At 43.6% G+C, this 26,673-nt stretch overlaps 7 protein-coding genes and 1 long non-coding RNA gene across 11 annotated transcripts in view; 7 read left to right on the top strand and 1 right to left on the bottom strand.

Moving 5' to 3' along the window:
- The window catches only part of LOC135343560 (DNA replication licensing factor MCM6-like), a 58,838-nt gene extending 49,750 nt beyond the window's left edge, over positions 1-9,088 (top strand). For both annotated transcript variants that reach the window (XR_010397194.1, XR_010397195.1), the window contains exons 3-5: positions 7,706-7,828; positions 8,070-8,262; positions 8,462-9,088. The gene's annotated coding sequence lies outside the window, so the exon portion shown is untranslated. The remainder of the gene's footprint in view (positions 1-7,705; positions 7,829-8,069; positions 8,263-8,461) is intronic.
- Positions 679-3,621, top strand: LOC135343596 (DNA replication licensing factor MCM6-like). Its single transcript, XM_064540571.1, has 9 exons — positions 679-708; positions 936-1,199; positions 1,603-1,683; positions 1,907-2,116; positions 2,265-2,370; positions 2,487-2,497; positions 2,603-2,795; positions 3,132-3,265; positions 3,510-3,621. The coding sequence occupies exons 1-9, from the start codon at positions 694-696 to the stop codon at positions 3,597-3,599; spliced, it is 1,104 nt and encodes a 367-aa protein (XP_064396641.1). The 5' UTR covers positions 679-693; the 3' UTR covers positions 3,600-3,621.
- Positions 4,293-6,571, top strand: LOC135344298 (E3 ubiquitin-protein ligase TRIM71-like). Its single transcript, XM_064541465.1, has one exon. It carries the CDS (start codon positions 4,293-4,295, stop codon positions 6,498-6,500), a length of 2,208 nt encoding a protein of 735 aa, XP_064397535.1. The 3' UTR covers positions 6,501-6,571.
- A 123-nt stretch (positions 9,089-9,211) lies between the features above and the next one.
- Positions 9,212-11,696, top strand: LOC135344297 (E3 ubiquitin-protein ligase TRIM71-like). Its single transcript, XM_064541464.1, has 2 exons — positions 9,212-9,290; positions 9,393-11,696. Exon 2 carries the CDS (start codon positions 9,415-9,417, stop codon positions 11,518-11,520), a length of 2,106 nt encoding a protein of 701 aa, XP_064397534.1. The 5' UTR covers positions 9,212-9,290; positions 9,393-9,414; the 3' UTR covers positions 11,521-11,696.
- A 1,150-nt stretch (positions 11,697-12,846) lies between these two features.
- On the top strand, positions 12,847-15,750 carry LOC135343551 (E3 ubiquitin-protein ligase TRIM71-like). 2 transcript variants are annotated; one of them, XM_064540517.1, is made up of 2 exons: positions 12,847-13,254; positions 13,435-15,750. In XM_064540517.1, the coding sequence occupies exon 2, from the start codon at positions 13,448-13,450 to the stop codon at positions 15,647-15,649; it is 2,202 nt and encodes a 733-aa protein (XP_064396587.1). In that variant the 5' UTR covers positions 12,847-13,254; positions 13,435-13,447; the 3' UTR covers positions 15,650-15,750. The 2 variants fall into 2 exon arrangements, with proteins under 2 accessions (XP_064396587.1, XP_064396586.1); XM_064540516.1 differs by having other exon boundaries at positions 12,847-13,258.
- Positions 15,724-17,749, bottom strand: LOC135343603 (uncharacterized). The gene is made up of 3 exons (XR_010397198.1): positions 17,589-17,749; positions 17,304-17,347; positions 15,724-16,679 (listed from the first exon to the last, which is right to left on the bottom strand). It is a non-coding gene; the product is annotated as an uncharacterized LOC135343603 (long non-coding RNA).
- LOC135343562 (E3 ubiquitin-protein ligase TRIM71-like) lies at positions 17,698-20,195 on the top strand. 2 transcript variants are annotated; one of them, XM_064540532.1, is made up of 2 exons: positions 17,698-17,773; positions 17,915-20,195. In XM_064540532.1, the coding sequence occupies exon 2, from the start codon at positions 17,928-17,930 to the stop codon at positions 20,106-20,108; it is 2,181 nt and encodes a 726-aa protein (XP_064396602.1). In that variant the 5' UTR covers positions 17,698-17,773; positions 17,915-17,927; the 3' UTR covers positions 20,109-20,195. The 2 variants fall into 2 exon arrangements, with proteins under 2 accessions (XP_064396602.1, XP_064396603.1); XM_064540533.1 differs by having other exon boundaries at positions 17,703-17,777.
- A 452-nt stretch (positions 20,196-20,647) lies between these two features.
- LOC135343580 (zygotic DNA replication licensing factor mcm6-B-like) lies at positions 20,648-26,142 on the top strand. Its single transcript, XM_064540555.1, has 13 exons — positions 20,648-20,979; positions 21,885-22,143; positions 22,442-22,592; positions 22,842-22,983; positions 23,208-23,349; positions 23,571-23,834; positions 24,152-24,232; positions 24,456-24,665; positions 24,815-24,920; positions 25,036-25,046; positions 25,147-25,339; positions 25,676-25,809; positions 26,053-26,142. The coding sequence occupies exons 2-13, from the start codon at positions 21,919-21,921 to the stop codon at positions 26,140-26,142; spliced, it is 1,749 nt and encodes a 582-aa protein (XP_064396625.1). The 5' UTR covers positions 20,648-20,979; positions 21,885-21,918.
- Positions 26,143-26,673: the final 531 nt, after the last annotated feature.

Below are 26,673 nucleotides of genomic sequence, written 5' to 3'. Positions count from 1 at the left end.
AGCAGCAGAAGCCACGTTCATTACACAGCAAGCTACATTTGAGGTACAAGAGCAGCCCCTCCCCCCAGAGGATGAAACCAGAGAAGTGCAAGACATCCCAGAAAATATTACGATAGAAACCGTTGTATCACAAAACACCACATGGCAGCAAAGCGATGAAGTCATAGCAATGCAAGACAACGATGCACACGTTGATGTCCCCACGGAGATGAGTCCCCTCCATGGTCGTCTTGGGCACACCACCGAACAGCATCAGTAGAACACCTCGCTTCACCTCATCGTTCTTTACCGTGGGGACATCAACGTGTGCATCGTGGGGGACCCGTCCTGTGGCAAGAGCCAGTTCCTCAAGTGAGTGTATTTTGTTATTTGTGTTGAGGTTGACCTTCATAATGTTGTCATAACTTCACTGAAATTCAAAAATTCATATACCATTGGATTCCTTGTTAAAAAACGCTTCTATCTGTATGCTGTAGAGCTGATAAGCTCCAACCAGCTAGAAGTAGACTTTAGTTTGTGTCATCACATACACACCGTTACTATCCCTTGCACTACTCACTGTACAGGAGAGTGGAGGAGTTCAGTCCTCGTGCAGTGTACACTAGTGGCAAGGCCTCGACAGCAGCTGGACTCACAGCTGCCGTGGTCAAGGACGAGGAGAGTCACGAGTTTGTTATAGAGGCTGGCGCTCTCATGCTCGCTGACAATGTGAGCTAACTCTCATCATTATTATACTTGCTTGTACACATCCATAAAGTCGTATCTAGGCTGTTTACACATGTATGTATATAGGTATAGTTAATACTGTATGTGTTCTGCTTTGAAATGACGAGGATTACCTTGAATTTTTTACCAGTAGCAGATAATCATGTTCATATGTAGCTAATGTACAGCCAGTGCATACTAATTTAATTTAAATACCCAACCCCCTACAGGGAGTTTGTTGTATTGACGAGTTTGACAAGATGGACCTCAAAGACCAAGTAGCCATTCATGAAGCCATGGAGCAACAGACCATTTCAATCACCAAGGCTGGTGTCAAGGCAACCCTCAATGCTCGTACATCCATCCTAGCTGCGGCTAATCCGATTGGTGGTCGCTATGACCGGTCAAAATCACTCAAGATGAACATCCAGCTCACTGCCCCCATAATGTCGCGCTTTGACCTCTTCTTCATCATAGTAGACGAGTGTAACGAGGTGTGTACCAATTGACCTCAAATGTACCCTAGCTGCAATTGTGCAACAGAAAGCAAAATCATAATTAACCCAAGTATGAACTAAAACTATTTTCTGGCTATCTAATTGAATTATGGTTTTGTTGTCTACACTGGTATGTCAATGTGTATGACAGGTGCACTGTTAGTGGTGGTTTAGTGGTGAGTGCTCTAATATCTGCATGAAGACACGCTTTAAATGTAAACTAAGCGCTGCTGTCTTTTTCTATTTTTTAGCTATTTGGGGTTCAATACTGAGCATGTGCAGTTTTTTCTGCCATTCCACTGCCCATGATTATTATTATAGTGTAGCAATAGCTGCATTTGTATTTGTGAGTGTGATACCTTGACCTAGTGTGTTGATTGATGCTCCCCCTCCTCCACAGGTGACTGACTATGCCATCGCTAGGCGTATTGTGGACCTCCACAGTCACAAGACAGAGGCAGTGGAGCGTGTCTATTCCCTCGTGAGTGGTGCGGACGGGGGGAGGGTTGTAGTTACGGCCTGAATAATATACCAGCCTTTTTGCTTGAATAAGTTATGGTAAATTTGAAGTTCTTTGTTACAATTATCGTAAAAAACCGCGGAGATACGTGGTTTTTAGATGGTGTACTATATTAGCTAGTATAGGTAATTGATCAGTTGCAAATCAATACGTCATTGTACCACTGTGACCCCGCCCCCTTCAGGAGGAGATCCAACGCTACGTATTGTTTGCTCGTCAGTTCAAGCCTCGTATCAGCCCCATCTCTGGTGAGTACATGGTGGAGCAGTACAAGAAGTTACGGCAGAGAGACTGCTCGGGCGTGGCTCGGTCGTCATGGAGAATCACCGTGAGACAGCTGGAGAGTTTGATACGACTCGCGGAGGCCATGGCCAGGATCCACTGCTCTGATGAGGTGTGTGGAGTGTGAGAGGTGTGAAGAGTGAGGGTGTGTGTGGGTGTAGAGTGGATTTTGTAGGTGTGTGTACAGAATACAACTTATGTTATTATGATGGTCATCAGGTTTGCTAGTGCATGACTGTACATGTCTTATGTTGTCTCAGGTACAACCTAAGCATGTGAAGGAAGGCTTTCGTTTGCTCAATAAGTCTATTATTCGTGTGGAGACTCCTGACATCAACTTTGACGAGGATGAACAGATCATCAATGGTGGGTGGTGTCATTATACTGTGGCTCTTAGCATCAAGTAATAATTATTCCCTTGAGAAAATAAATTCTGGCTGATATTAAATGTGCTTAACAATTACTTTTAGACCAAAGGCTAGTAATAAATGGGGTGTTTCGCTAACAAACTTACTTGAGTGTCCATGCATAACTATTTATAAATTTCTAGCATTTTCATAACTTTACACACATGTGCATTACTGTAGGCAATGATGAGGACTGCATGACCAATGGTGAGAATGGTGTCAATGGCGAGAATGGAGTGAACGCCCACACTCCAATAGACCAATCAGATCCATCCACCCAACCGCCGGTGAAGACCAAGAAGATACGAGTTACGTATGAGGAATATCGCATCATCTCCAACCTGCTCATCCTGCACATGCGTCAGAGCGAGGAGGCAGACAAAGGTGCAGCTGTCAGTAGTAAACCCCTCTATAGCGGACACCTTTGGGGAACAATTAAGTGTGGGCCCTTGTTGACTGAGGGTTTGTTTAGTACACAAGCTGTTTATTTGGCGTGGCCTTTATATCTGGGTTAGCCTTTCTTCATGAGTGGCCATTGAAAGGCTGTAGTGTTGATTGCTGTATGTACACTGATCACTTCAGCTACATTATGTTTGTTTGTAACTATATACACTACGACTTGGCTTTGATTTATACCCACTGATTGTGACAGTTTGAAATACATGCTTTGGTGTGATAGAGGTATTGATGCTACATCACGTACACTCCTCCCCCCTCCAGATTCTAGCGGAGTTCGTGAAGGTGACCTAGTGAACTGGTACCTGAAGGAGGTGGCGGATGACATAGAGAATGTGGAGGAGCTGACGGAGAAGAAGCTCCTCGTGGAGAAGGTCATCGAGAGACTTGTGCAACATGTGAGTCAATCATGAGTGCACGTGCAGTTAGCCTCGTCTCCATGGGCCCATTTGTCTCTAATGTAAAGCTAGGTGGAAAGTTTAACAAAAAAAGTACATGCATGGTCCTCGTAGCATTTGTACATGATTCTTTTCGCAGTTTGTTTGAGATTTTGTGCACTAGTAGTGTTTTGGTATGTACGTATTGCATGCTGATTAAAACGATACTTTTGTGCTTAATTAGAATTGCGTTTTTTGTGTGTAGGACCACATTCTGTTGCCGTTGGTGATGGGGGAGGAGTCAGACGAAGATCCATTCCTGGTGGTTCATCCCAACTACGTCGTTGAGACATGAACACATCGAACATTATTTTGTTCAACGACTTATAAACTTGGCAAACATTTTTACCAGTTATATACATGTACATGTATTGAACACATACTTATAATTATGCATTCCTCAATATTTGTGTACCTAGTACGCTGATAATTATAATTTTAAATTGATTGAAAGATACCAAGACAGCTTTTAATAGAAGCATCCCTAGCCTCCTACAAGGCCTCTATCTTCAGTGTGGCCTGGGATCAAGGCATCTCATGCCCAGTGATCAGGGAGATATCAATGTTGCTACCAAGTTGTGTAGAATTGTTGTACATGTACATGTACTTTCATATTGAAGAAAGTGTGGGCCAGTGTTGAAACAAAAAAGTGGGCGTATCTGGTCAGATTTATAACATTGTGTAATGGGCGTAGCATGTACCAGTACAAGGTACATGCAAAACAAAGGCTTGTGTAATTGTTGAAATTAAAGGATCTAGGAAGTTCTTATAAATAGTAGGTAAGTTTTTTCTGGTACCCGTTTTTTCAACTAGCTGCAGAGGTCTAGCTTAGCTTGACCTAATTGATCACTTAGTACAAACTATTATTCACAGATTCAACATTCTTGTATACTCAATGTCTAGGGAAGTTGCTATTTAATTTTATATTAGAATAGTTTCATGCTTTTATAAATGTTGTACGAATGCATTCCCCAGATCTTAACTAACGATGGCCGAAGGACCTGATCCAGTTGTTGCTGATCTCGAGCAAGAAGTGACCTGTGGCATCTGTCATGACCACTACCAGGAGCCAAAGCTGCTCCCTTGTTGTCACTACTACTGCAAGCAATGCATCCTCACACTCTCCAGTCGCTACCGACCCAACCAGCCGTTCCCCTGCCCCGACTGTCGTGAGCCCACTCTATTGCCAGACAACAACCCAGACAGACTGCCCACTGCGTTCTTCATCAACCGGATGAAAGCACTCCACTCGAGGATGGAGAAAGCCCATGGCAAGTTGGAGACCACCTGTGAAGTGTGCTCTGGGGGAAAGGCCACTGCATTCTGCCGACAGTGTGTCCAGTTCATCTGTGAGAATTGTGTAAGATCTCATCAGCGTATGAAATCCCTGTTTGCTACACATATCGTCTCCACTCTGGACGAGCTCAAACAGGGCAGAGTCAAAGAACTAACATTCGAAAGCCCACCACCCCCAAAATGTGAAGATCACAAAGAGCCGAAAAAGATTTTCTGTTTCGATTGCAACAAGCTCATCTGTCGAGACTGTATCGTTATTGAACACGCTGGACACAATTACGAATTTGTAAAGAAAGCCGCCCCCGCAACTCGCAAAAAGCTGACTGAGCACCTCTTCCCACTCAAGAACCTACTGCCTGATCTGAGCACAGCTGTGAATCAAGTGAAAGGAACTAAACAGAAGATCCAGGTCCAGAAAGAACTGACAGAGAGACAAGTGAATGCCAAGTTCCAGGAGCTACACAATATTCTCAATCAATGCAAGGTCCGTGTTTTACTAGAATCTTCTGCTTTGGCTGATTCAAAAATGGAGAAGCTGACGATTCAAGAGAAGGGTCTGGGCCTGTCCCTGGGCACTGCTCAGAGTTTGATTGACTCTGTAGAGCGTACACTGAAGAATGCAAGTGATGAAGAACTGATTACGATGCAAGAGCAGGTGGTGAGTCGAATCGATGCCGAGGTGGTGAAGCGAGAGAAGGAAGCAGCCAATCCTGATCCAGTGGAGAAAGATGATTTTGGAGTTGAAATTTTTGTTTGTGAAGATCTCAAGAATTTGTTGTGCGTGAAGAACGTTTTTGTGTATGACGGTACTAAAGTGGATCCAACAAAGTGCACTGTGGAAGGAGATGGAGCTAAAAATGCTGAAATCGATAATCCTGCTTGCTTTTCAATCAATACACACCAGCCACGAAAATGTTCTTCAAAAACTAAAGTGACTCTAAAATCGCTAGTTGATGAATCATCTCAACAATTGCAAGCAGTGCCTGTGAGGGATGGAGTGTACAGTGTTGAGTACACCCCAAGGGTACGTGGTCGATACCACCTCCTGATCTCAGTGGACGATCAGCCTATTCCAGGAAGCCCCTTCTCTGTGTTCATCAAAATACCCCCCCCCACCAAGCTAGACAAACCAGTGAGGGTGATAAGAGGAATCAAAAACCCTCGATATATGGTATTCAACTCATCAGAAGAACTGATTGTAATTGACGGTAGCGGTGATGTTTTGGTGTTTGACAAGAAAGCAAAACAAATTCAAAGCATCAGCAAATCAAAGCATGGGTTTGGCAGTATCTGTGGTGTGGCAGTAGACAAGGAGGACAACATCTATGTCTGTGATAGCAGCAAAAACTGTGTGTACAAGTTCAACAAAAGAGGAGATCTGCTGAAGAGGTTTGGGACGATTGGAAGTGGTCCAAAGGAACTCAACTGTCCTCGAGGGATAGCAGTCGCTGGTGATCAAGTGTTTGTGTGCGACGATCAAAATCACAGAGTCCAAGTGTTGACAACAGAGCTGGAGCCAGTCAAGCAGATTGGTTCAAAGGGAACTGGTAATGGACATTTTAACCAACCAGAGGATGTTGCAGTGGACAATGAACAAATGATGTATGTCACTGACTGTAGTAATCATCGTGTTCAAGTGCTCACTATGGATGGTCGGTTTATTCGCTCGATTGGAAAGAAAGGAAGTGGACAAGGAGATCTGCTTGGCCCTTATGGTGTGTGTGTCACTGGTTTTGTTTATGTTGCTGAGTATACTAACAAGCGTGTGTCAGTGTTCACTAAAAACGGTCAGTTTGTCACATCATTTGGTAATGATCATATCACTTATCCTTGTGGAGTAGCTGTGGACAGTGATGGTTTTGTGTATGTGCGCAGTGTAGACTCTGTTGTTATCTTTTAGTGTATTATTATTTTGTGTGTGTGGGCAGTAGCAAATCTGTATTTTGTGTGATTATTGACTTGAAAAACAGTTAGCTCTACTGACGATCTTTACTGGCCTACACTGCCAATTTTGGGAAAGATCTTTTGTGATTGTGTTATGAGGATCTTTACCATCTTATTACAAGAGTACCTAGCACACTCTGTATCTGAAGCTGCATCAGTTGCATGGACCCATTATACAACTACAGAGAGAGCAGAGCCACTGCTTGCAAGACTCCACTATCAATCAGATCTCAATAACCTCACTAAAAGTGACAATCTCAATGAACAAGATGAAGTACCGGTACCCACTGATGACCAACCAAGCTCTGAAGATGAACCATTTGACCTCTACACGGCCCAGTCCCTAGTTTGTGAGCTCAACAAACAGGTGATGATGTCTCAAGCATTAGCAGCAGAAGCCACGTTCATTACACAGCAAGCTACATTTGATGTACAAGAGCAGCCCTTCCCCCCAGATAATGAAGCCAGAGAAATGCAAGACATCCCTGAAAATATTACGATAGAAACCGTTGTATCACAAGACACCACACGGCAGCAAAGTGATGAAGTCATAGCAACGCAAGACAACTCTCTGCAGTATTTGGCCGAATGTATGGCTGGAAAATTGCCGTGTGCTTGTGCTGCCGAGACAAGGTTCACAGAGGTCACTAGTAGAGCACATCCAATGGACACCACTATAGACGAACCGTCACCCAAAGATCCTACAATGGATACGCTATTATTGTCCGACACAAGGAGACCAATTGTCAACGATGTCATTGCAAGTACTGCATGTGAACAGTCCTGACCGTGTTTGGATACAGCTGGCTGAGTACCCAGAGCATGACCTGGAGGAGCTATCAGTTGCCATGACCACCAGTGACCCCAACACTATGAGCAGAGGCAAGGTCAGTCAAACTACCTTGGCCCTATCATTTTATTATTCAAGACATTAATATTGTCCCTTTGTAGATAATTTATTGTCCATTAAATTTAGTGCGCATTGTATTTAGTTGGTGTAGAAAAGTAAGTTTAGGGACGACAGTTCATTGTCAACTAGTGTGCTTAAATGTGTCAGAGGTTTCTCTGTATATAAGGTACATGTTGTGAGAGGCAGAAGAGTTACATGTTGCTTTGAGCATGTGCATTCATGGATGGCTTTTTATACGGAACATTCTGCAGTTGATGGTTGGACTGTATTGTGCTGTGCTTGTGAGTGTTGGAGGCACTCAAGAGAGAGAAGAGGATGGCTTCTACAGAAGAGCTAGAGTGACAGAGGTCAATCGACCACACTACATTGGACAGGTGAGTGGGTGTGCCTGTTGCTCAATAGAGCCACTTATAGCCATTATCCTTCAACGTCCTCTTCCATAGTCTATAAACTGTGTAGCCTGAATAGACTGAATTTCTAGGCACTTCTAGATAATTGCTTCTAAAGTTACAAATGACAATACTCGGGGGAAGCTACATTATATAGACAAACATGATTACACAATCATTTGATCATTTGCTTGTTATCTCCCCACCTGTGTGTATACAACCTCAGGCTACACTGGAGCTGATAGATTGTGGCTCAACGATGCACAGTGTGTCACTCCTCTACAAGCTCCCCCACGGACTGAGAGTGGGCGTGGTCCCTCCCCACGGCTATTGACGGCCTCTACTCAACATTCAATCACGGAGAGGAATGGTTCCCACTGGACAAACAGCTACTATGGAAACACCTACGACACAAAATGGTGAATATAGTGTAGCGAAAGGCTTCTGTGAAGTAGCTGCAGTTTAGAAGGAACTTTTTGTGGTTGCACTTAGTCCCCCCACCGTCTGATAATAAGTGCCTATAAGTAGAACTAAAACTGTAGACTTTGTAAATTGTGTATATAGTATGTGTTTTATAGTGTGTGCATTTTGTTCATGCTTGCTTAAATGTGACTACAGGTGTTTGCCAAGGTTACCAGGAAACCATCCGGGCTACAAGTTGGTGTCGTCGATATCTACTATGATCGTGTTGGCAAGAACAGAGTAACTAACCTGCTCCTCACTAAAGGACTATACCTCAGCTCCACCTCTCTGCTAGCTGAGACCACACCCACACCTCAAACCACCCCCTCACAAGCAGTAACCACTCCCCCACGATCATTACTATCTCGGCTCAGTTACCTACTAAAGAAATCAAAACAATTCATGACCCTCAAAACAGAAACTATTTGTGCACTAAAGAGACATCATCAATGTCAGCTGTACTAGCACCGACAAACTTGTTTAATGGTGTCAAAGTGTCTACTTGTGAGAAAGGAGATTGTAAGGAAGCTGCCAATTGCTGGTATCAAGATGCCCCTCTGGAGAGAGCCTCGTTAAGCGGGAAGGACTCCTGGTGTAACGAGTCTGATGAGTGCTGTCATAGCGACCCACGTCGTCTGAGCAGCAAGTCCCTAGTGTTGACAAGTGATTATCATTTGAGAACTGAAGATGATGACTGGACTAGCTATTATAGCCTAACTGCAATTATTATCTGTACTGTATATATGACTGTGAAGAAGTGTGGGCGTATCTCAGATTACATATTTTCGCAAGTATTAATTTCTGAGTAAAATCGCAATTTGTACTAGAAAATGCAATGAATCTCATTAAAACACTATAATATTATAGCGCTGGTGAAACGCTATGAATAACATTAATTTTACATAACTTAGAGCTTACTGCTACTTCAGTTCATTGCTTACTTTGACCATATGTTTTAACCCTGGAAAGCTTTTTCTGATTGTAGGTAAGACTTTATACAGTAGCTGCAGAGGTATAGACTATACTATAGTACATGTATATAGCTAATTATACAATATTCAACATTCTACACAATTGCATTCTCCAGATCTGAGAAACAATTTCTAACGATGGCCGAAAAACCTGATCCAGTTGTTGCTGATCTCGAGCAAGAGGTGACCTGTGGCATCTGTCATGACCGCATCCAGGAGCCAAAGCTGCTCCCTCGTTGTCACTACTACTGCAAGCAATGCATCCTCACACTCTCCAGTCGCTACCCACCCAACCAGCCGTTCCCCTGCCCCGACTGTCGTGAGCCCACTCTATTGCCAGACAACAACCCAGACAGACTGACCACTGCGTTCTTCATCAACCGGATGAAAGCACTCCACTCGAGGATGGAGAAAGCCCACGGCAAGTTAGAGGCCACCTGTGAAATGTGCCCTGGGGAAAAGGCCACTGCATTCTGCCGACAGTGTGTCCAGTTCATTTGTGAGGATTGTGTAAGATCTCATCAGCGTATGAAAGTGTTTGCTACACATATCGTCTCTACTCTGGAACAGCTCAAACAGGGCGGAGTGAAAGATCTAACATTCGAAAGCCCACTACCCCCAAAATGCGAGGATCATGAGGAGCCAAAGAAGATTTTTTGTTTCGATTGCAACAAGCTCATCTGTCGAGACTGTGTTGTATTCGATCATTGTGACCACAAGTCAGAGTTAGTTAAGAAAGCCGCCCCCGAAACTCGCAAAAAGCTGACGGAGCACCTCTCCCCACTCAAGAACCTACTGCCTGATCTGAGCACCGCTGTGAATCAAGTGAAAGGAACTAAACAGAATATACAGGCCCAGAAAGAACTGACAGAGAGACAAGTGAATGCCAAGTTCCAGGAGCTACACGATATTCTCGATCGATGCAAAGTCCGTGTTTTACGAGAATCTTCTGCTTTAGCTGATTCAAAGATGGAGAAGCTGACAGTTCAAGAGAAAGATCTGGACCTGTCCCTAGGCACTGCTCAGAGTTTGATTGACTTTGTAGAGCGTACACTGGAGAATGCAAGTGATGAAGAACTGATTACGATGCAAGAGCAGGTAGTGAGTCGAATCGATGCTGAGGTGGTGAAGGAAGCAGCCAATTCTGATCCAGTGGAGAAAGATGATTTTGGAGTTGAGGTGTTTGTTTATAAGGGTCTCAAGGAGTTGTGTAAAAACAACGTTATTGTGTATGACGGTACAGTGGATCCAACGAAGTGCACTGTGGAAGGAGATGTAGTTAAAAATGCTGAAATCGATAAACCTGCTTGCTTTTCAATCAATATACACCAGCCACGACAATTTTCAAAAGCTAAAGCAACTTTAAAATTGCTAGCTGATCAATCATCTCAACAGCTACAAGCAGTGCCTGTGAGGGGTGGAGTGTACAGTGTTGAGTACACCCCTAGGGTACGTGGTCGATACCACCTCCTGATCTCAGTGGACGACCAGCCTATTTCAGGAAGCCCCTTCTCTGTGTTCGTCAAAATACCCCCCACCAAGCTGGACAAACCTGTGAGGGTGATAAGAGGAATCAACAACCCTCGGTATATGGCATTCAACTCATCAGAAGAACTGATTGTAACTGACTGGAACGGTGATATTTTGATGTTTGACAAGAAAGGAAAACAAATTCAAAGCATCAGCAAATCAATACATTGGTTTGGCAGTATCTCTCGTGTGGCAGTAGACAAGGAAGACAAGATCTATGTCTCTGGCAGCAACAAACACTGCGTGTACAAAAGAGGATATCTGCTAAAATGGTTTGGGACAAGGGAAAGTATTCTAAAAAAACTCTACTACCCTCAAGGGATAGCAGTCGCTGGTGATGAAGTGTTTGTGTGCAATCGAGGGAATCACGGAGTCCAAGTGTTGACGACAGAGCTGGGGCCAGTCAAGCAGATTGATTTAATGGAAACTGGTAATGACCTACCAGAGGATGTTGCGGTGGACAATGTACAAATGGTGTATGTCACTGACTATGGTAATCATCGTGTTCAAGTGCTCACTATGGATGATCGGTTTATTCACTCGATTGGAAAGAAAGGAAATGGACAAGGAGATCTTTCTGGCCCTCGTGGTGTGTGTGTCAGTAGTTTTCTTTATGTTGCTGAGTATACTAACAAGCGTGTGTCAGTGTTCACTAAAGATGGTCAGTTTGTCACATCATTTGGTAATGGTCATATCACTTCTCTTATGGAGTAGCTGTGGACAGTGAGTGGTGGTTTTGTGTATGTGTGCAGTGAAGGATCTGTTGTTATCTTTTAGTGTTTTGTGGTTGTCTTCACTTTGTTACTTACCTTATTTGTGTGTGTGCAGTAGCATATATCTGTGGTTTTGTAGTCTACCAGTATATATGTGTATATTGTTTATTGATTGAACGAATTTATGAACTTTACGTAAAAGTAATAGCATAACTAAGATGTGAGTCAAATACAGTCAGTGCACTGTTCCACTAGTGCCGTCAGTTGTGCTGCTGTGGTGGGCGTGATGGGTGTGATCTGAGCAGTGTCTGTGTCTGCCAGTACGACTCCCACCTCTGACCAGCGTTGCCATGGGCACCAAGTCAAGTGTGCTGATTGTTAGCGTAGATAGCCTATTCCTCAGATTGGGAGTTGGCAGCTGGTGCTCTGTGTGTGTGTGGGGGGGGGGGGGGAGAGTGTGTGCATGTGGGGGGTAGGAGTCAGTGACAGATATAGCAATAGCCTTGACTCTTCTATCTACAAATACAAATATAGTGCAAGCTCAGCACCATACTTATAGCGAACCCTCACGAAAATACACCCCCATGAAGTACAGCACATATAGCACAATATACCAGCATCAAAATTAATGTGTGTGCATGTGGGCGGTTACAGATACTAGCAATAGCCTTGACTCTTCTAATTAAATGCAAGCTCAGCACAATGTTCAAGGAGGTACAACGGGCGCAGTGCAGCTCAAGCAATTAGCCTGATTACACTCAGCAATAACAACAACATGTGGGCAGATAATCCGAGACTAATTGCTAGAGATGCACCGAGCGTGTCGTACCTCTTCTGCAGTAGCACAGTGCATCAACAATGGTACACAACAATAGTGATTGGAATGCCGAGGTAATGAATATGATGACTGTTATAGCAACACAATCTGGTACATGTACATACCTTGTTTCTCAGTATGCAATGCTACTGAGAACTCGAGGAGCACCCTCTGACAACGTATCCATGACAACAGGCTCCAGCGTATCATAATCAGCCATCCTCATCATCACTGAACAAATTGTCTTGTGATTCTGCCGTCTCTTCAAACTGAGCTGTCTTCCTCGGTGGAAAATGGCTGAAGATCTCTTCAAAGACGATCCTCTTATCTTTGCCCCTCCATTAGACAGTGGCTCCCTCGCAGTCCCTCTATCAATACTCTCTGTCACTGTGCTAGCTTTGGTGTGGGTTGAGGGAGGATATAGTGTCGGCCGTAAATATCATCATCCAATAATATTATCGTCTCTTGTGGTTTTTTGGATCTGGTGTGAGGGTGGGCGGGCGTTGGTGAAGGTGAAGGTGTGCTGGATGGGGAAGTGGTCTATGCTGACGTAGGAGCTGTTGATGAATGTCTCCTCTTGTGGACTGTGGTGAGGGAGTAGATGGTGTGCAGTGAGTGATTGTTGTCCAGGACACACAGTTTCCTGTAGGGAAGGAACACACACACTCAATTCTATAGCTGGAGCCTGATTGTTTACAGCCAGATAGACTGTACTAAGCAATATGCAGTATGCAAATAAATATAGGTTTTTATCCAATTTGTTTCCATACATGCTCAATGTGGACTCACTTCTTTTGAGACTCTGGAAGAAGTGAATGGATGATGGGAAGAAAAGTGTGGGCGTTGAAACAAAAAAGTGGGCGTATCTGAGATTCATACAAATTAATGTGCTTGAAAGGAACTTCTGATATAGATCTAGTAGGTAAGTTTTTTCAACTAGCTGCAGAGGTCTAGCTTAGCTTGACCTAATTGATCACTTAGTGCAAACTATTATTCACATATTTAACATTCTAGACTAGTACTCAATTTCTAGCTAGCCAATATTTGCATTAATTAAACATGAGATTAGTTTCATGCTTTTACAAATGCATTCCCCAGATCTGAACTATAAATGATGGCCGAAGGACCTGATCCAGTTGTTGCTGATCTCGAGCAAGAGGTGACCTGTGGTATCTGTCATGACCGCTACCAGGAGCCAAAGCTGCTCCCTTGTTGTCACTACTACTGCAAACAATGCATCCTCACACTCTCCAGTCGCTACCGACCCAACCAGCCGTTCCCCTGCCCCGACTGTCGTGAGCCCACTCTATTGCCAGACAACAACCCAGACAGACTGACCACTGCGTTCTTCATCAACCGGATGAAAGCACTCCACTCGAGAATGGAGAAAGCCCACGGCAAGTTGGAGACTACTTGTGAAATGTGCTCTGGGGAAAAAGCCACTGCATTCTGCCGACAGTGTGTCAATTTCATCTGTGAGGATTGTGTAAGACCTCATCAACGTATGAAAGTGTTTGCTACACATATCGTCTCTACTCTGGAACAGCTCAAACAGGGCGGAGTGAAAGAACTAACATTCGAAAACCCACCACCCCCAAAATGTGAAGATCACGAGGAACTAAAAAAGATTTTCTGTTTCGATTGCAACAAGCTCATCTGTCGAGACTGTATCGTTATTGAACATGCTGGACACAATTACGAATTTGTAAAGAAAGCTGCCCCCGCAACTCGCAAAAAGCTGACAGAGCACCTCTCCCCACTCAAGAACCTACTGCCTGATCTGAGCACCGCTGTGAATCAAGTGAAAGGAACTAAACAGAAGATACAGGCCCAGAAAGAGCTGACAGAGAGACAAGTGAATGCCAAGTTCCAGGAGCTACACGATATTCTCGATCAATGCAAGGTCCGTGTTTTACGAAAATCTTCTGTTTTAGCTGATTCAAAGATGGAGAAGCTGACGGTTCAAGAGAAGGGTCTGGACCTGTCCCTGGGCACTGCTCAGAGTTTGATTGACTTTGTAGAGCGTACACTGGAGAATGCAAGTGATGAAGAACTGATTACAATGCAATCGCAGGTGGTGAGTCGAATCGATGCCGAGGTGGTGAAGCGAGGGAAGGAAGCAGCCAATCTTGATCCAGTAGAGAAAGATGATTTTGAAGTCGAAGGGTTTGTTTCTGAGGATCTCAAGAAGTTGTGTGAGAACAACGTTTTTGTGTATGAAGGAAAAGTGGATCCAACAAAGTTCACTGTCGAAGGAAATGGAGCTAGAACTGCTGAAATTAGTACACTTAACAATTTTTCGATTCTTGTGGAATGTAATACACAATTTAAGCATCATACAATACAAGTGGCTCTAAAATCGCTAGTTGAAGAATCATCTCAGCAATTGCAAGCAGTGCCTGTGAGGGATGGAGTGTACAGTGTTGAGTACACCCCTAGGATACGTGGTCGACACCACCTCCTGATCTCAGTGGACAATCAGCCCATCCCAGGAAGCCCCTTCTCTGTGTTTGTCAAAATACCCCCTACGAAGCTGGACAAACCAGTAAGAGTGATAAGAGGAATCAACAACCCTCGGTATATGGCATTCAACTCATCAGAAGAACTGATTGTAACTGATCGAGACAGTGATGTTTTGGTGTTGGACAAGAAAGGAGAACGAATTCGAAGCATCAGCAAATCAAAGCATGGGTTTAGCAATATCTCTGGTGTGGCAGTAGACAAGGAGGACAACATATATGTCTGTGACAACGGCGAAAGTTGTGTGTACAAGTTCAACAAAAGAGAAGATCTACTGAAGAGGTTTGGGACAAGGGGAATTGGTCCAAAGGAACTCAACTGGCCTCGAGGGATAGCAGTCGCTGGTGATCAAGTGTTTGTGTGCGATCAGAACAACCACAGAGTCCAAGTATTAACGACAGAGCGGCTGGTCAAGCAGATTGGTTCAAAGGGAACTGGTAATGGACATTTTAACGGACCAGAGGATATTGCAGTGGACAATGAACAAATGGTGTATGTCACTGACTATAGTAATCATCGTGTTCAAGTGCTCACTATGGGTGGTCGGTTTATTCGCTCGATTGGAAAGAAGGGAAGTGGACAAGGAGATCTGTCTCGCCCTCATGGTGTGTGTGTTACTAGCTTTGTTTATGTTGCTGATTTTGATAACAATCGTGTGTCAGTGTTTACTAAAGACGGTCAGTTTGTCACATCATTTGGTAATGGTCATATCACTTCCCATCTTTATGGAGTAGCTGTGGACAATGATGGTTTTGTGTATGTGTGCAGTGACGGATCTGTTATTATCTTTTAGTGGCTGTCTTGCATGACTAGTTTGCATTTCATAATTACTATTAATTTTGTGTGTTGAGTGACAAATCTGTGGTTGTATTATCTTAATTAACCGTTTTCAAATGTGATGTGTACAAAAATTTGAGAATTTAGACTTACGTAAAATGAAAATTATAAGCATTAAACAACATGTTGAAGCAGTACATTGTTCCAGTACTAGATTGTGCTTCAGTGTGCATGGTGGCACCGTTGGGCACGACTATGATGGGTGTGGTGACCTGAGCAGTGTCTGTGTCTGTCAGTACGACTGTCACCTCTGACCAGCATTGCCATGGGCACCAAGTCGGGTGTGCTGATTGTTAGCGTATAGATAGCCTCTTCCTCAGATTGGGAGTTGGCAGCTGATGCTGTGTGTGTGTGTGTATGGGGGCCGGGGGGGGGAATAGGAGTCAGTGACAGATACTAGCAATAGCCTTGACTCTTCTATCTACAAATGTAACTAAATGCAGTGCAAGCTCAGCAAAATGCTGAATATCGTACCCTTGTGAAAATACGCCCATGAAGTACAGAAGCACAATATACACGTATTAACAATGTTATATACTGGAATGCTTTTAATCAGAACCATCCTCATCATTGCTGAGCAAATTGTCTTGTGATTCTGCCGTCTATTCAAATTTAACTGTGCTGTCTCCCTCAGTGGAAAATGGCTGACGATCTCTTCAAACGATCCTCTTCTCTTTGCCCCTCCATTAGACACTGTCTCACTCGCAGTCTCTCTATCAATACTCTCTGTCACTGTGCTAGCTTTGGTGTGGGTTGAGGGGGGGGATATAGTGTCGGCCGTAAATATCATCACATTGAATACTGTCTCTTGTGGTTTGTTGGATGTGGTGTGAGGGTGGGCGTAGGTGAAGGTGAAGGTGTGCTGGATGGGGGAGGAGTGGTCTATGCTGACGTAGGAGCTATTGATGAATGTCTCCTCTTGTGGACTGTGGTCGAGGGAGTAGATGGTGTGCAGTGAGTGACTGTTGTCCAAGACACACAGTTTCCTGTAGGGAAGGAACAAACACTCTATAGCTGGAGGTTGTTAAATGTAAATACTAGCCATACCGTATAATTATTACTACTTCCACAAACGATTATTTGTGAAGGATTAACACACTGTGCATGGGAGAGAAATGTGATCAACCACTTCAATCCAACCAGCCAGTGCAATTACAATGTTGGGGTCGAGGCTATTACAATGTGTACATTTAATACAACAGATACATGAATGTGCACAATAACATTGCTAGCAAAACAGAACCACTTTGGAAAATCACTAAGGGGACTCTATATAACTTGCGTACAGTTGGTCCAACAATAATTTAGAAAGCTTAGGGAGTGCACTTTAAGATGATAATAAATTATTATGTTCAGCTCAACATTGTTTATGGAGACTATTTTGCACTTTTCACCCACCTATAGCCCAAGCTTTTTTGTCAAAACGGCCTCAGAAATTATTAATTTTATGCCATCTGAAAGAACTTAACCTTGAGCTAGCCTCGATTCAAGGCCGATTAAATCAGCCTTGAATAGAGGCTAACCTTGAGCTACCATGCAGAAAATCATTAAACAGTTGAAATCGGACAATCCAAACCCAAAATTAATTATAGCCGTCTAATGATACTTACATTGTGGGTGGTAATTGTTACCACTACACCAGAGAGGCACTGAGCTGCACAGAGAGAGAGAGAGAGAGAGAGAGAGAGAGAGAGAGAGGAGTAGTCGGTACCATACAGTCTCTGCAATATTACTAGTACATAGTGCAAATAGTACCAGCTACAAGTCACAGGAATTGTGATGGAAAGGGGAAGGAAAATGGGTTGTGAGTATCTTGAACACTTTTATATCATAAAGATCTACTATGCACATTATTTCAAGGACAGTGGTCATGCATTTGTATTTTATTCACTCACTTCTTCACTTCACTGCTTCCTTGAAGAAAAGTGTGGGTGTTGAAACAAAAAAGTGGGCGTATCTGGTCAGATTTATAACATTGTGTAATGGGCGTAGCATATGTACCAGTACAAGGTACATCAAAACAACAACTTAATGTGCTGCGCTTCTGAAATTGAAGGATCTAGTATCTAGGAACTTCCGAGTAAGTACGTTTTTTGAACTAGCTGCAGAGGTGTAGCTTTAGCTTGACCTAATGATCACTTTAGCACAATTATTGTACTCAATTTCTAGTTGCGAATAGTTTCATACTTTTATAAAATAAATGTACAAATGCATTCCCCAGATCTGAACTAACGATGGCCGAAGGACCTAATCCAGTTGATCCAGTTGTTGCTGATCTCGAGCAAGAGGTGACCTGTGGCATCTGTCATGACCGCTACCAGGAGCCAAAGCTGCTCCCTTGTTGTCACTACTACTGCAAGCAATGCATCCTCACACTCTCCAGTCGCTACCAACCCAACCAGCCGTTCCCTTGCCCCGACTGTCGTGAGCCCACTCTGTTGCCTGACAACAACCCAGACAGACTGCCCACTGCATTCTTCATCAACCGGATGAAAGCACTCCACTCGAGGATGGAGAAAGCTCACGGCAAGTTGGAGACCACCTGTGAAGTGTGCTCTGGGGGAAAGGCCACTGCATTCTGCCGACAGTGTGTCAATTTTATCTGTGAAAAATGTGTAGAATCTCATCAACGTATGAAAGCCGTGTTTGCTACACATATCGTCTCCACTCTGGACGAGCTCAAACAGGGCGGAGTGAAAGAACTAACATTTGAAAACCTACCACCCCCAAAATGTGATGATCACGAAGAACTAAAAAAGATTTTCTGTTTCGATTGCAACAAGCTCATTTGTCGAGACTGTATCGTTATTGAACACGCTGGACACAATTACGAATTTGTAAAGAAAGCCGCCCCCGCAACTCGCAAAAAGCTGACGGAGCACCTCTCCCCACTCAAGAACCTACTGCCTGATCTGAGCACAGCTGTGAATCAAGTGAAAGGAACTAAACAGAAGATCCAGGCCCAGAAAGAACTGACAAAGAGACAAGTGAATGCCAAGTTCCAGGAGCTACATGATATTCTCGATCGATGCAAGGTCCGTGTTTTACAAGAATCTTCTGCTTTGGCTGATTCAAAGATGGAGAAGCTGACAGTTCAAGAGAAGGGTCTGGACCTGTCCCTGGGCACTGCTCAGAGTTTGATTGACTTTGTAGAGTGTACGCTGGAGAATGCAAGTGATGAAGAACTGATTACGATGCAAGAGCAGGTGGTAAGTCGAATCGATGCCGAGGTGGTGAAGCGAGGGAAGGAAGCAGCCAGTTCTGATCCAGTGGAGAAAGATGATTTTGGAGTCGAAATGTTTGTTTGTGAGGATCTCAAGAAGTTGTGTGAGAACAATGTTGTTACAGTAGTTTATCCTTCTGTGAGGGGTGATGGTGTGAAGATGGCTGAAGTTGACAAATGTGCAAGTCTGAATGTCTATATCAGTTCAAAACAAGGCAAACCACAAGCAGTACTGAAATCGCTAGTTGATCAATCGACCCAACAGCTACAAGCAGTGCCTGTGAGGGGTGGAGTGTACAGCGTTGAGTACACCCCTAGGGTACGTGGTCGACACCACCTCCTGATCTCAGTGGGGGACCATCCCATCCCAGGAAGCCCCTTCTCTGTGTTCATCAAAATATCCCCCACCAAGCTGGACAAACCAGTGAGGGTGATAAGAGGAATCAACAGCCCTCAATATATGGCATTCAACTCATCAGAAGAACTGATTGTAACTGACTATGATGGTGATGTTTTGGTGTTTGACAAGAAAGGAAAACAAATTCGAAGCATCAGCAAATCAAAGCATGGGTTTTGCGGTATCTCTGGTGTGGCAGTCGACAAAGAGGACAACATCTATGTCTGTGATAGTGGCAAACACTGTGTGTACAAGTTCAACAAAAGAGGAGACCTACTGAAGAGGTTTGGGACAAATGGAAGTGGTCCAAAGAAACTCAACTCCCCTCGAGGGATAGCAGTCGCTGGTGATCAAGTGTTTGTGTGCGATGAAAGGAATCACAGAGTCCAAGTGTTGACAACAGAGCTGGAGCCAGTCAAGCAGATTGGTTCATTCGGAACTGGTAATGGACATTTTAACCAACCAGAGGATGTTGCAATGGACAATGAACAAATGATGTATGTCACTGACTGTTATAATTATCGTGTTCAAGTGCTCACTATGGATGGTCGGTTTATTCGCTCGATTGGAAAGAAAGGAAATGGACAAGAAGATCTGTCTTACCCTTTTGGTGTGTGTGTCACTGGTTTTGTTTATGTTGCTGAGTATACTAACAATCGTGTGTCAGTGTTCACTAAAGACGGTCAGTTTGTTACATCATTTGGTAATGGTCATATCATTTCTCCTTATGGAGTAGCTGTGGACAGTGATGGTTTTGTGTATGTGCGCAGTGAAGGATCTGTTGTTATCTTTTAGTGTATTATTATTTTGTGTGTGTGGGCAGAAGCAAATGTGTCTTTTAATTTGAAAAACAGTTACCTCTACTGATGATCTTTACTTGCCTACACTGCCAATTTTGGGAAAGATCGTTTGTGATTGTGTTACGACGATCTTTACCGTCTCATTTAACTACACAAGTGAAAATGGACAAGTACCTAGCACACTCTGTATCTGAAGCTGCATCAGTTGCATGGACCCATTATACAACTACAGAGAGAGCAGAGCCACTGCTTGCGAGACTCCACTATCAATCAGATCTCAATAACCTCACTAAAAGTGACAATCTCAATGAACAAGATGAGGTACCCACTGATGACCAACCAAGCTCTGAAGATAGACCATTTGACCCCTACACGGCCCAGTCCCTAGTTTGTGAGCTCAACAACCAGGTGATGATGTCTCAAGCATTAGCAGCAGAAGCCACGTTCATTACACAGCAAGCTACATTTGAGGTACAAGATCAGCCCCTCCCCCCAGAGGATGAAGCCAGAGAAATGCAAGCCCCCCCCCCCCCGGAAAATATTACGATAGAAACTATTGTATCACAAAACACCACACGGCAGCAAAGTGATGAAGTCATAGCAACGCAAGATAACTCTCTGCAGTATTTGACCGAATATACATTGTATGGTTGGAAAATTGCCGTGTGCTTGTGCTGCCAAGACAAGGTTCACAGAGGTCACCAGTAGAGCACATCCAATGGACACCACTATAGACGAACCTTCACCCATAGTACTGCAGGTGAACAGTCCTGACCGTGTCTGGATACAGCTGGCTGAGTACCCAGAGCATGACCTAGAGGCGCTATCAATTGCTGTGACCACCAGTGACTGTGAGCAGAGGCGAGGTCAGTCAAACTACCCTGGCCTTATCATTAATTTTTATTATTTAAGACATTAATATTTTTCCCTTTCAGTGGCGTAGGAAGATTTTTTGCAAGGGGGGCTCATAGTAGTCTGGCCACGCCCTCCCCAACTTCGTATTCTTGAATTCGAGACTAGGCTCGTAGATCAATCATTATCTCTGTGGTAGATCTATCACTTTGCACTTTAGACTTTTGCAACCTAACCCATCATTGAAATAATCACGTAATTTACAGTTTAATAGCTAGCTCAACAGTTGAAGCTAAACATTGCTCTCCAACAAGCGGTGGCTCCAGCCCCTGGAGCCACCCCACTTCCTACGCCACTGCCTTTGTAGATAATTTATTGTCCATGCATTGTAGTTGGTGTAGAAAAGTAAATTTGGGGACAGTGCATTGTCAACTAGTGTGCTTAAAATTAATGTATAAAAGGTTTCTCTGTATATAAGGTATATACATGGGTATGGGAGGCAGAAGAGTTATTGTATTTAGTCAGTTAGAAAAGTAAATTTGGCGACAGTGCATTGTCAACTGTCAACTAGTGTGCTTAAATGCATCAGAGGTTTCTCTGTACATAAGGTACATAGGTGTGGGAGACAACAGAGTTACATGTTGCTTTGAGTATGTGTGCATCAGTTTAAGCTACCATTTTAATTTAGTTAGTGTATGCATCTATAGTGATATTATTATACACAGTGTACATGTACTACGTGTAAACACATGTGTGATGAGATGTCTGCGGTCTTAGAACATAGTGTAGCACATGTTGAAGTAGAGTGAGCATGTGTAAGTTCATTAGACTCCACCATTTACTAAACATTCAACTTGTTAACAGGAGTGCCGCTCCTGGTGTTACTCATTCATAATTATAACCTACTTCGTACACACAGTCTTGAGATTATTCTGCGAGCTGAAGCTGTAGAGATGGTGCAGGCTGGAGACAAGTGTGACTTCATTGGGACGCTCGTTGTCGTCCCTGACGTCTCACAGCTGCGTACAGAGGGAGTGAGGGCGGAGACATCGACTCGTATGCGTGGTGGGGAGGGGTATGATAGGGACGGAGTGAGAGGACTCAAGGCTCTCGGTGTAAGAGACCTCACGTATCGACTGGCGTTTCTAGCATGTGCTGTACAACAGACACAGCCTGGGGTGAGTATAATTATGTACCTCCGTTTATTCCTCTAGCCTAATTGTTTGTACATGTATAACCCAACCCCCACAGTTCTTAATCCTAGCTGTTTTCTTGTCTAGTTTAGAGTGTTTGTAGACGAAGCAGGACCACGCCTCCTGTACACGTTACGTTAGACAATGGGGTGATGAGTATAGAGTACATATATAATCTGATTTCCTGTATACGTTTAGAAGAGACTTTTAGAGGGTTTAACGTTTGTTTTGGTTGCATCTACATGCATGTACCTACAATTACTGCATTCGATTTGTCCTCCAGTTTAGTGGGCGTGATCTGACAGGGGAGGATCAAACAGCGGAGAGTATTCGTAAGCAGATGACCGATGCCGAGTGGTCATGTATCTACGAGATGAGTCAGGACAAAAACCTTTACCAAAACCTCATCAACTCACTCTTCCCCACCATTCATGGTGAGTACAAAGTTCAAGTGCCTACAATTAGTGTTATAGAGTATACTGCGAATGAGCCATTTGAACCGACTTGGCATTTTTGAATGTGGCAACCTTCGGTAAAATTTGCCATTTTAGCAACACTTTGTTAGGATAGTTAAGTTTTTTTCATCAGATCTAAATTGAATTGGATACGATGTATATCACCTACGTATCTTCATCCCCAGTCAGCCGCCATTACTTATCTACATTGTACGTTCTCCCCTTCAGGCAATGATGAAGTGAAGCGAGGTGTTCTACTGATGCTGTTTGGTGGTGTTCCCAAGACAACTATGGAGGGGACTCATCTCCGTGGAGACATCAATGTGTGCATCGTGGGGGACCCGTCCTGTGGCAAGAGCCAGTTCCTCAAGTGAGTGTATTATGTTATTTTGTTGAGGTTGACCTTCATAATGTTGTCATAACTTTGTTATACTTAACTGAAATTCAAAATTTCATATACCATTGGATTCCTTGTTAAAAAGCGCTTCTATCTGTATGCTGCAGAGCTGATAAGCTCCAACCAGCTAGAAGTAGACTTCAGTTTGTGTCATCACGTACACACCGTTACTATCCCTTGCACTACTCACTGTACAGGAGAGTGGAGGAGTTCAGTCCTCGTGCAGTGTACACTAGTGGCAAGGCCTCGACAGCAGCTGGACTCACAGCTGCCGTGGTCAAGGACGAGGAGAGTCACGAGTTTGTTATAGAGGCTGGTGCTCTCATGCTCGCTGACAATGTGAGCTAACTCTCATCATTATTATACTTGCTTGTACACATCCATAAAGTCGTATCTAGGCTGTTTACACATGTATGTATATAGGTATAGTTAATACTGTATGTGTTCTGCTTTGAAATGACGAGGATTACCTTGAATTTGTTACCAGTAGCAGATAATCATGTTCATATGTAGCTAATGTACACTCAGTGCATACTAATTTAAATGCCCTCCCCCTGCAGGGAGTTTGTTGTATTGACGAGTTTGACAAGATGGACCTCAAAGACCAAGTAGCCATTCATGAAGCCATGGAGCAACAGACCATCTCAATCACCAAGGCTGGTGTCAAGGCAACTCTCAATGCTCGTACATCCATCCTAGCTGCGGCTAATCCGATTGGTGGTCGCTATGACCGGTCAAAATCACTCAAGATGAACATCCAGCTCACTGCTCCCATCATGTCACGCTTTGACCTCTTCTTCATCATAGTGGATGAGTGTAACGAGGTGTGTGTGTGCAACGAAAAGCAAAATCATAATTAACCCAAGTATGAACTAAAACTATTTTCTGGCTATCTAATTGAATTATGGTTTTGTTGTCTACACTGGTATGTCAATGTGTATGACAGGTGCACTGTTAGTGGTGGTTTAGTGGTGAGTGCTCTAATATCTGCATGAAGACATGCTTTAAATGTAAATTAAGCGCTGCTGTCTTTTTCCATTTTTTAGCTATTTGGGGTTCAGGGTTAGGGTTCAATACTGCGCATTTTTTTTTGAGTGTGATACCTTGACCTAGTGTGTTGATTGATGCTCCTCCTCCACAGGTGACTGACTATGCCATCGCTAGGCGTATTGTGGACCTCCACAGTCACAAGACAGAGGCAGTGGAGCGTGTCTATTCCCTCGTGAGTGGTGTGGACAGGGGGAGGGTTGTAGTTACGGCCTGAATAATATACCAGCCTTTTTGCTTGAACAAGTTATGGTAAATTTGAAGTTTTTCGTTACAATTATCGTAAAAAACAGCGGAGATACGTGGTTTTTAGATGGTGTACTATATTAGCTAGTATAGGTAATTGATCAGTTGCAAATCAATACGTCATTGTACCACTGTGACCCCGCCCCCTTCAGGAGGAGATCCAACGCTACGTATTGTTTGCTCGTCAGTTCAAGCCTCGTATCAGCCCCACCTCTGGTGAGTACATGGTGGAGCAGTACAAGAAACTACGGCAGAGAGACTGCTCGGGCGTGGCTCGGTCGTCATGGAGAATCACCGTGAGACAGCTCGAGAGTTTGATACGACTCGCGGAGGCCATGGCCAGGATCCACTGCTCTGATGAGGTGTGTGGAGTGTGAGAGGTGTGAAGAGTGAGGGTGTGTGTGGGTGTAGAGTGGATTTTGTAGGTGTGTGTACAGAATACAACTTATGATTTGTTGGATATTATATTATGATGGTCATCAGGTTCATTACATGACTATACATGCCTCAGGTACAACCCAAGCATGTGAAGGAAGGCTTTCGTTTGCTCAATAAGTCTATTATTCGTGTGGAGACTCCTGACATCAACTTTGACGAGGATGAACAGATCATCAATGGTGGGTGGTGTCATTATACTGTGCCTTTAACATCAAGTTATAATTATTCCCTTGACAAAATAAATTCTGGCTGATATTAAATGTGCTTAACAATTACTTTTAGACCAAAGGCTAGTAATAAATGGGGTGTTTCGCTAACAAACTTACTTGAGCGTCCATAACTTTTCTCAATTTCTAGCATTTTCATAACTTTACACACATGTGCATTACTGTAGGCAATGATGAGGACTGCATGACCAATGGTGAGAATGGTGTCAATGGCGAGAATGGAGTGAACGGCCACACACCAATAGACCAATTAGATCCATCCACCCAACCGCCGGTGAAAACCAAGAAGATACGAGTTACGTATGAGGAATATCGTATCATCTCCAACCTGCTCATCCTGCACATGCGTCAGAGCGAGGAGGCAGACAAAGGTGCAGCTGTCAGTAGTAAACCCCTCTATAGCGGACACCTTTGGGGAACAATTAAGTGTGGGCCCTTGTTGACTGAGGGTTTGTTTAGTACACAAGCTGTTTATTTGGCATGGCCTTTATATCTGGGTTAGCCTTTCTTCATGAGTGGCCATTAAAAGGCTGTAGTGTTGATTGCTGTATGTACACTGATCACTTCAGCTACATTATGTTTGTTTGTAACTATATACACTACGATTTGGCTTTGATTTATACCCACTGATTGTGACAGTTTGAAATACATGCTTTGGTGTGATAGAGGTATTGATGCTACATCACGTACACTCCTCCCCCCTCCAGATTCTAGCGGAGTTCGTGAAGGTGACCTAGTGAACTGGTACCTGAAGGAGGTGGCGGATGACATAGAGAATGTGGAGGAGCTGACGGAGAAGAAGCTCCTCGTGGAGAAGGTCATCGAGAGACTTGTGCAACATGTGAGTCGATCATGAGTGCACGTGCAGTTAGCCTCGTCTCCATGGGCCGATTTGTCTCTAATGTAAAGCTAGGTGGAAAGTTTTACAAAAAAGTACATGCATGGTCCTCGTAGCATTTGTACATGATTCTTTTCGCAGTTTGTTTGAGATTTTGTGCACTAGTAGTGTTTTGGTATGTGCGTATTGCATGCTGATTAAAACGATATTTTTGTTCTTAATTAGAATTGCGTTTTTTGTATGTAGGACCACATTCTGTTGCCATTGGTGATGGGGGAGGAGTCAGACGAAGATCCATTCCTGGTGGTTCATCCCAACTACGTCGTTGAGACATGAACACATCGAACATTATTTGTTCAACGACTTATAAACTTAGCAAACATTTTTACCAGTTATATACATGTACATGTATTGAACACATACTTATAATTATGCATTCCTCAATGTTTGTGTACCTAGTACGCTGATAATTATAATTTTAAATTGAAAGATACCAAGACAGCTTTTAATAGAAGCATCCCTAGCCTCCTACAAGGCCTCCATCTTCAGTGCTGCGGCCTGGGATCAAGGCATCTCATGCCCAGTGCTCAGGGAGATATCAATGTTGCTACCAAGTTGTGTAGAATTGTTGTACATACATGTACATGTACTTTCATATTGAAAGAAAGTGTGGGCCAGTGTTGAAACAAAAAAGTGGGTGTATCTGGTCAGATTTATAACATTGTGTAATGGGCGTAGCATGTACCAGTACAAGGTACATGCAAAACAAAGGCTTGTAATTAAAGGATCTAGGAAGTTCTTATAAATAGTAGGTAAGTTTTTTCTGGTACCCGTTTTTTCAACTAGCTGCAGAGGTCTAGCCTAGCT

The sequence above is a fragment of the Halichondria panicea genome, chromosome 11, assembly GCF_963675165.1.
Source record: "Halichondria panicea chromosome 11, odHalPani1.1, whole genome shotgun sequence".
Classification (NCBI taxonomy): Eukaryota; Metazoa; Porifera; class Demospongiae; order Suberitida; family Halichondriidae; genus Halichondria; species Halichondria panicea.
Note: the sequence above shows the minus strand (reverse complement) of the source record. Positions and strands in the feature narration are given on the sequence as shown.

Bases quoted from the DNA above. Each gene is read 5' to 3' on its own strand.
- LOC135344298 (XM_064541465.1), top strand. From the start codon at position 4,293: ATGGCCGAAGGACCTGATCCAGTTGTTGCTGATCTCGAGCAAGAAGTG.
- LOC135343596 (XM_064540571.1), top strand. The intron at 1,684-1,906 runs GTGAGTGGTGCG...CGCCCCCTTCAG, and splicing joins TGGAGCGTGTCTATTCCCTC to GAGGAGATCCAACGCTACGT. The intron at 2,796-3,131 runs GTGCAGCTGTCA...TCCCCCCTCCAG, and splicing joins GAGCGAGGAGGCAGACAAAG to ATTCTAGCGGAGTTCGTGAA.
- LOC135344297 (XM_064541464.1), top strand. From the start codon at position 9,415: ATGGCCGAAAAACCTGATCCAGTTGTTGCTGATCTCGAGCAAGAGGTG.
- LOC135343562 (XM_064540532.1), top strand. From the start codon at position 17,928: ATGGCCGAAGGACCTAATCCAGTTGATCCAGTTGTTGCTGATCTCGAG.
- LOC135343551 (XM_064540517.1), top strand. From the start codon at position 13,448: ATGATGGCCGAAGGACCTGATCCAGTTGTTGCTGATCTCGAGCAAGAG.
- LOC135343580 (XM_064540555.1), top strand. From the start codon at position 21,919: ATGGTGCAGGCTGGAGACAAGTGTGACTTCATTGGGACGCTCGTTGTC. The intron at 22,144-22,441 runs GTGAGTATAATT...TTTGTCCTCCAG, and splicing joins TACAACAGACACAGCCTGGG to TTTAGTGGGCGTGATCTGAC. The intron at 22,984-23,207 runs GTGAGTGTATTA...CTCACTGTACAG, and splicing joins GGCAAGAGCCAGTTCCTCAA to GAGAGTGGAGGAGTTCAGTC.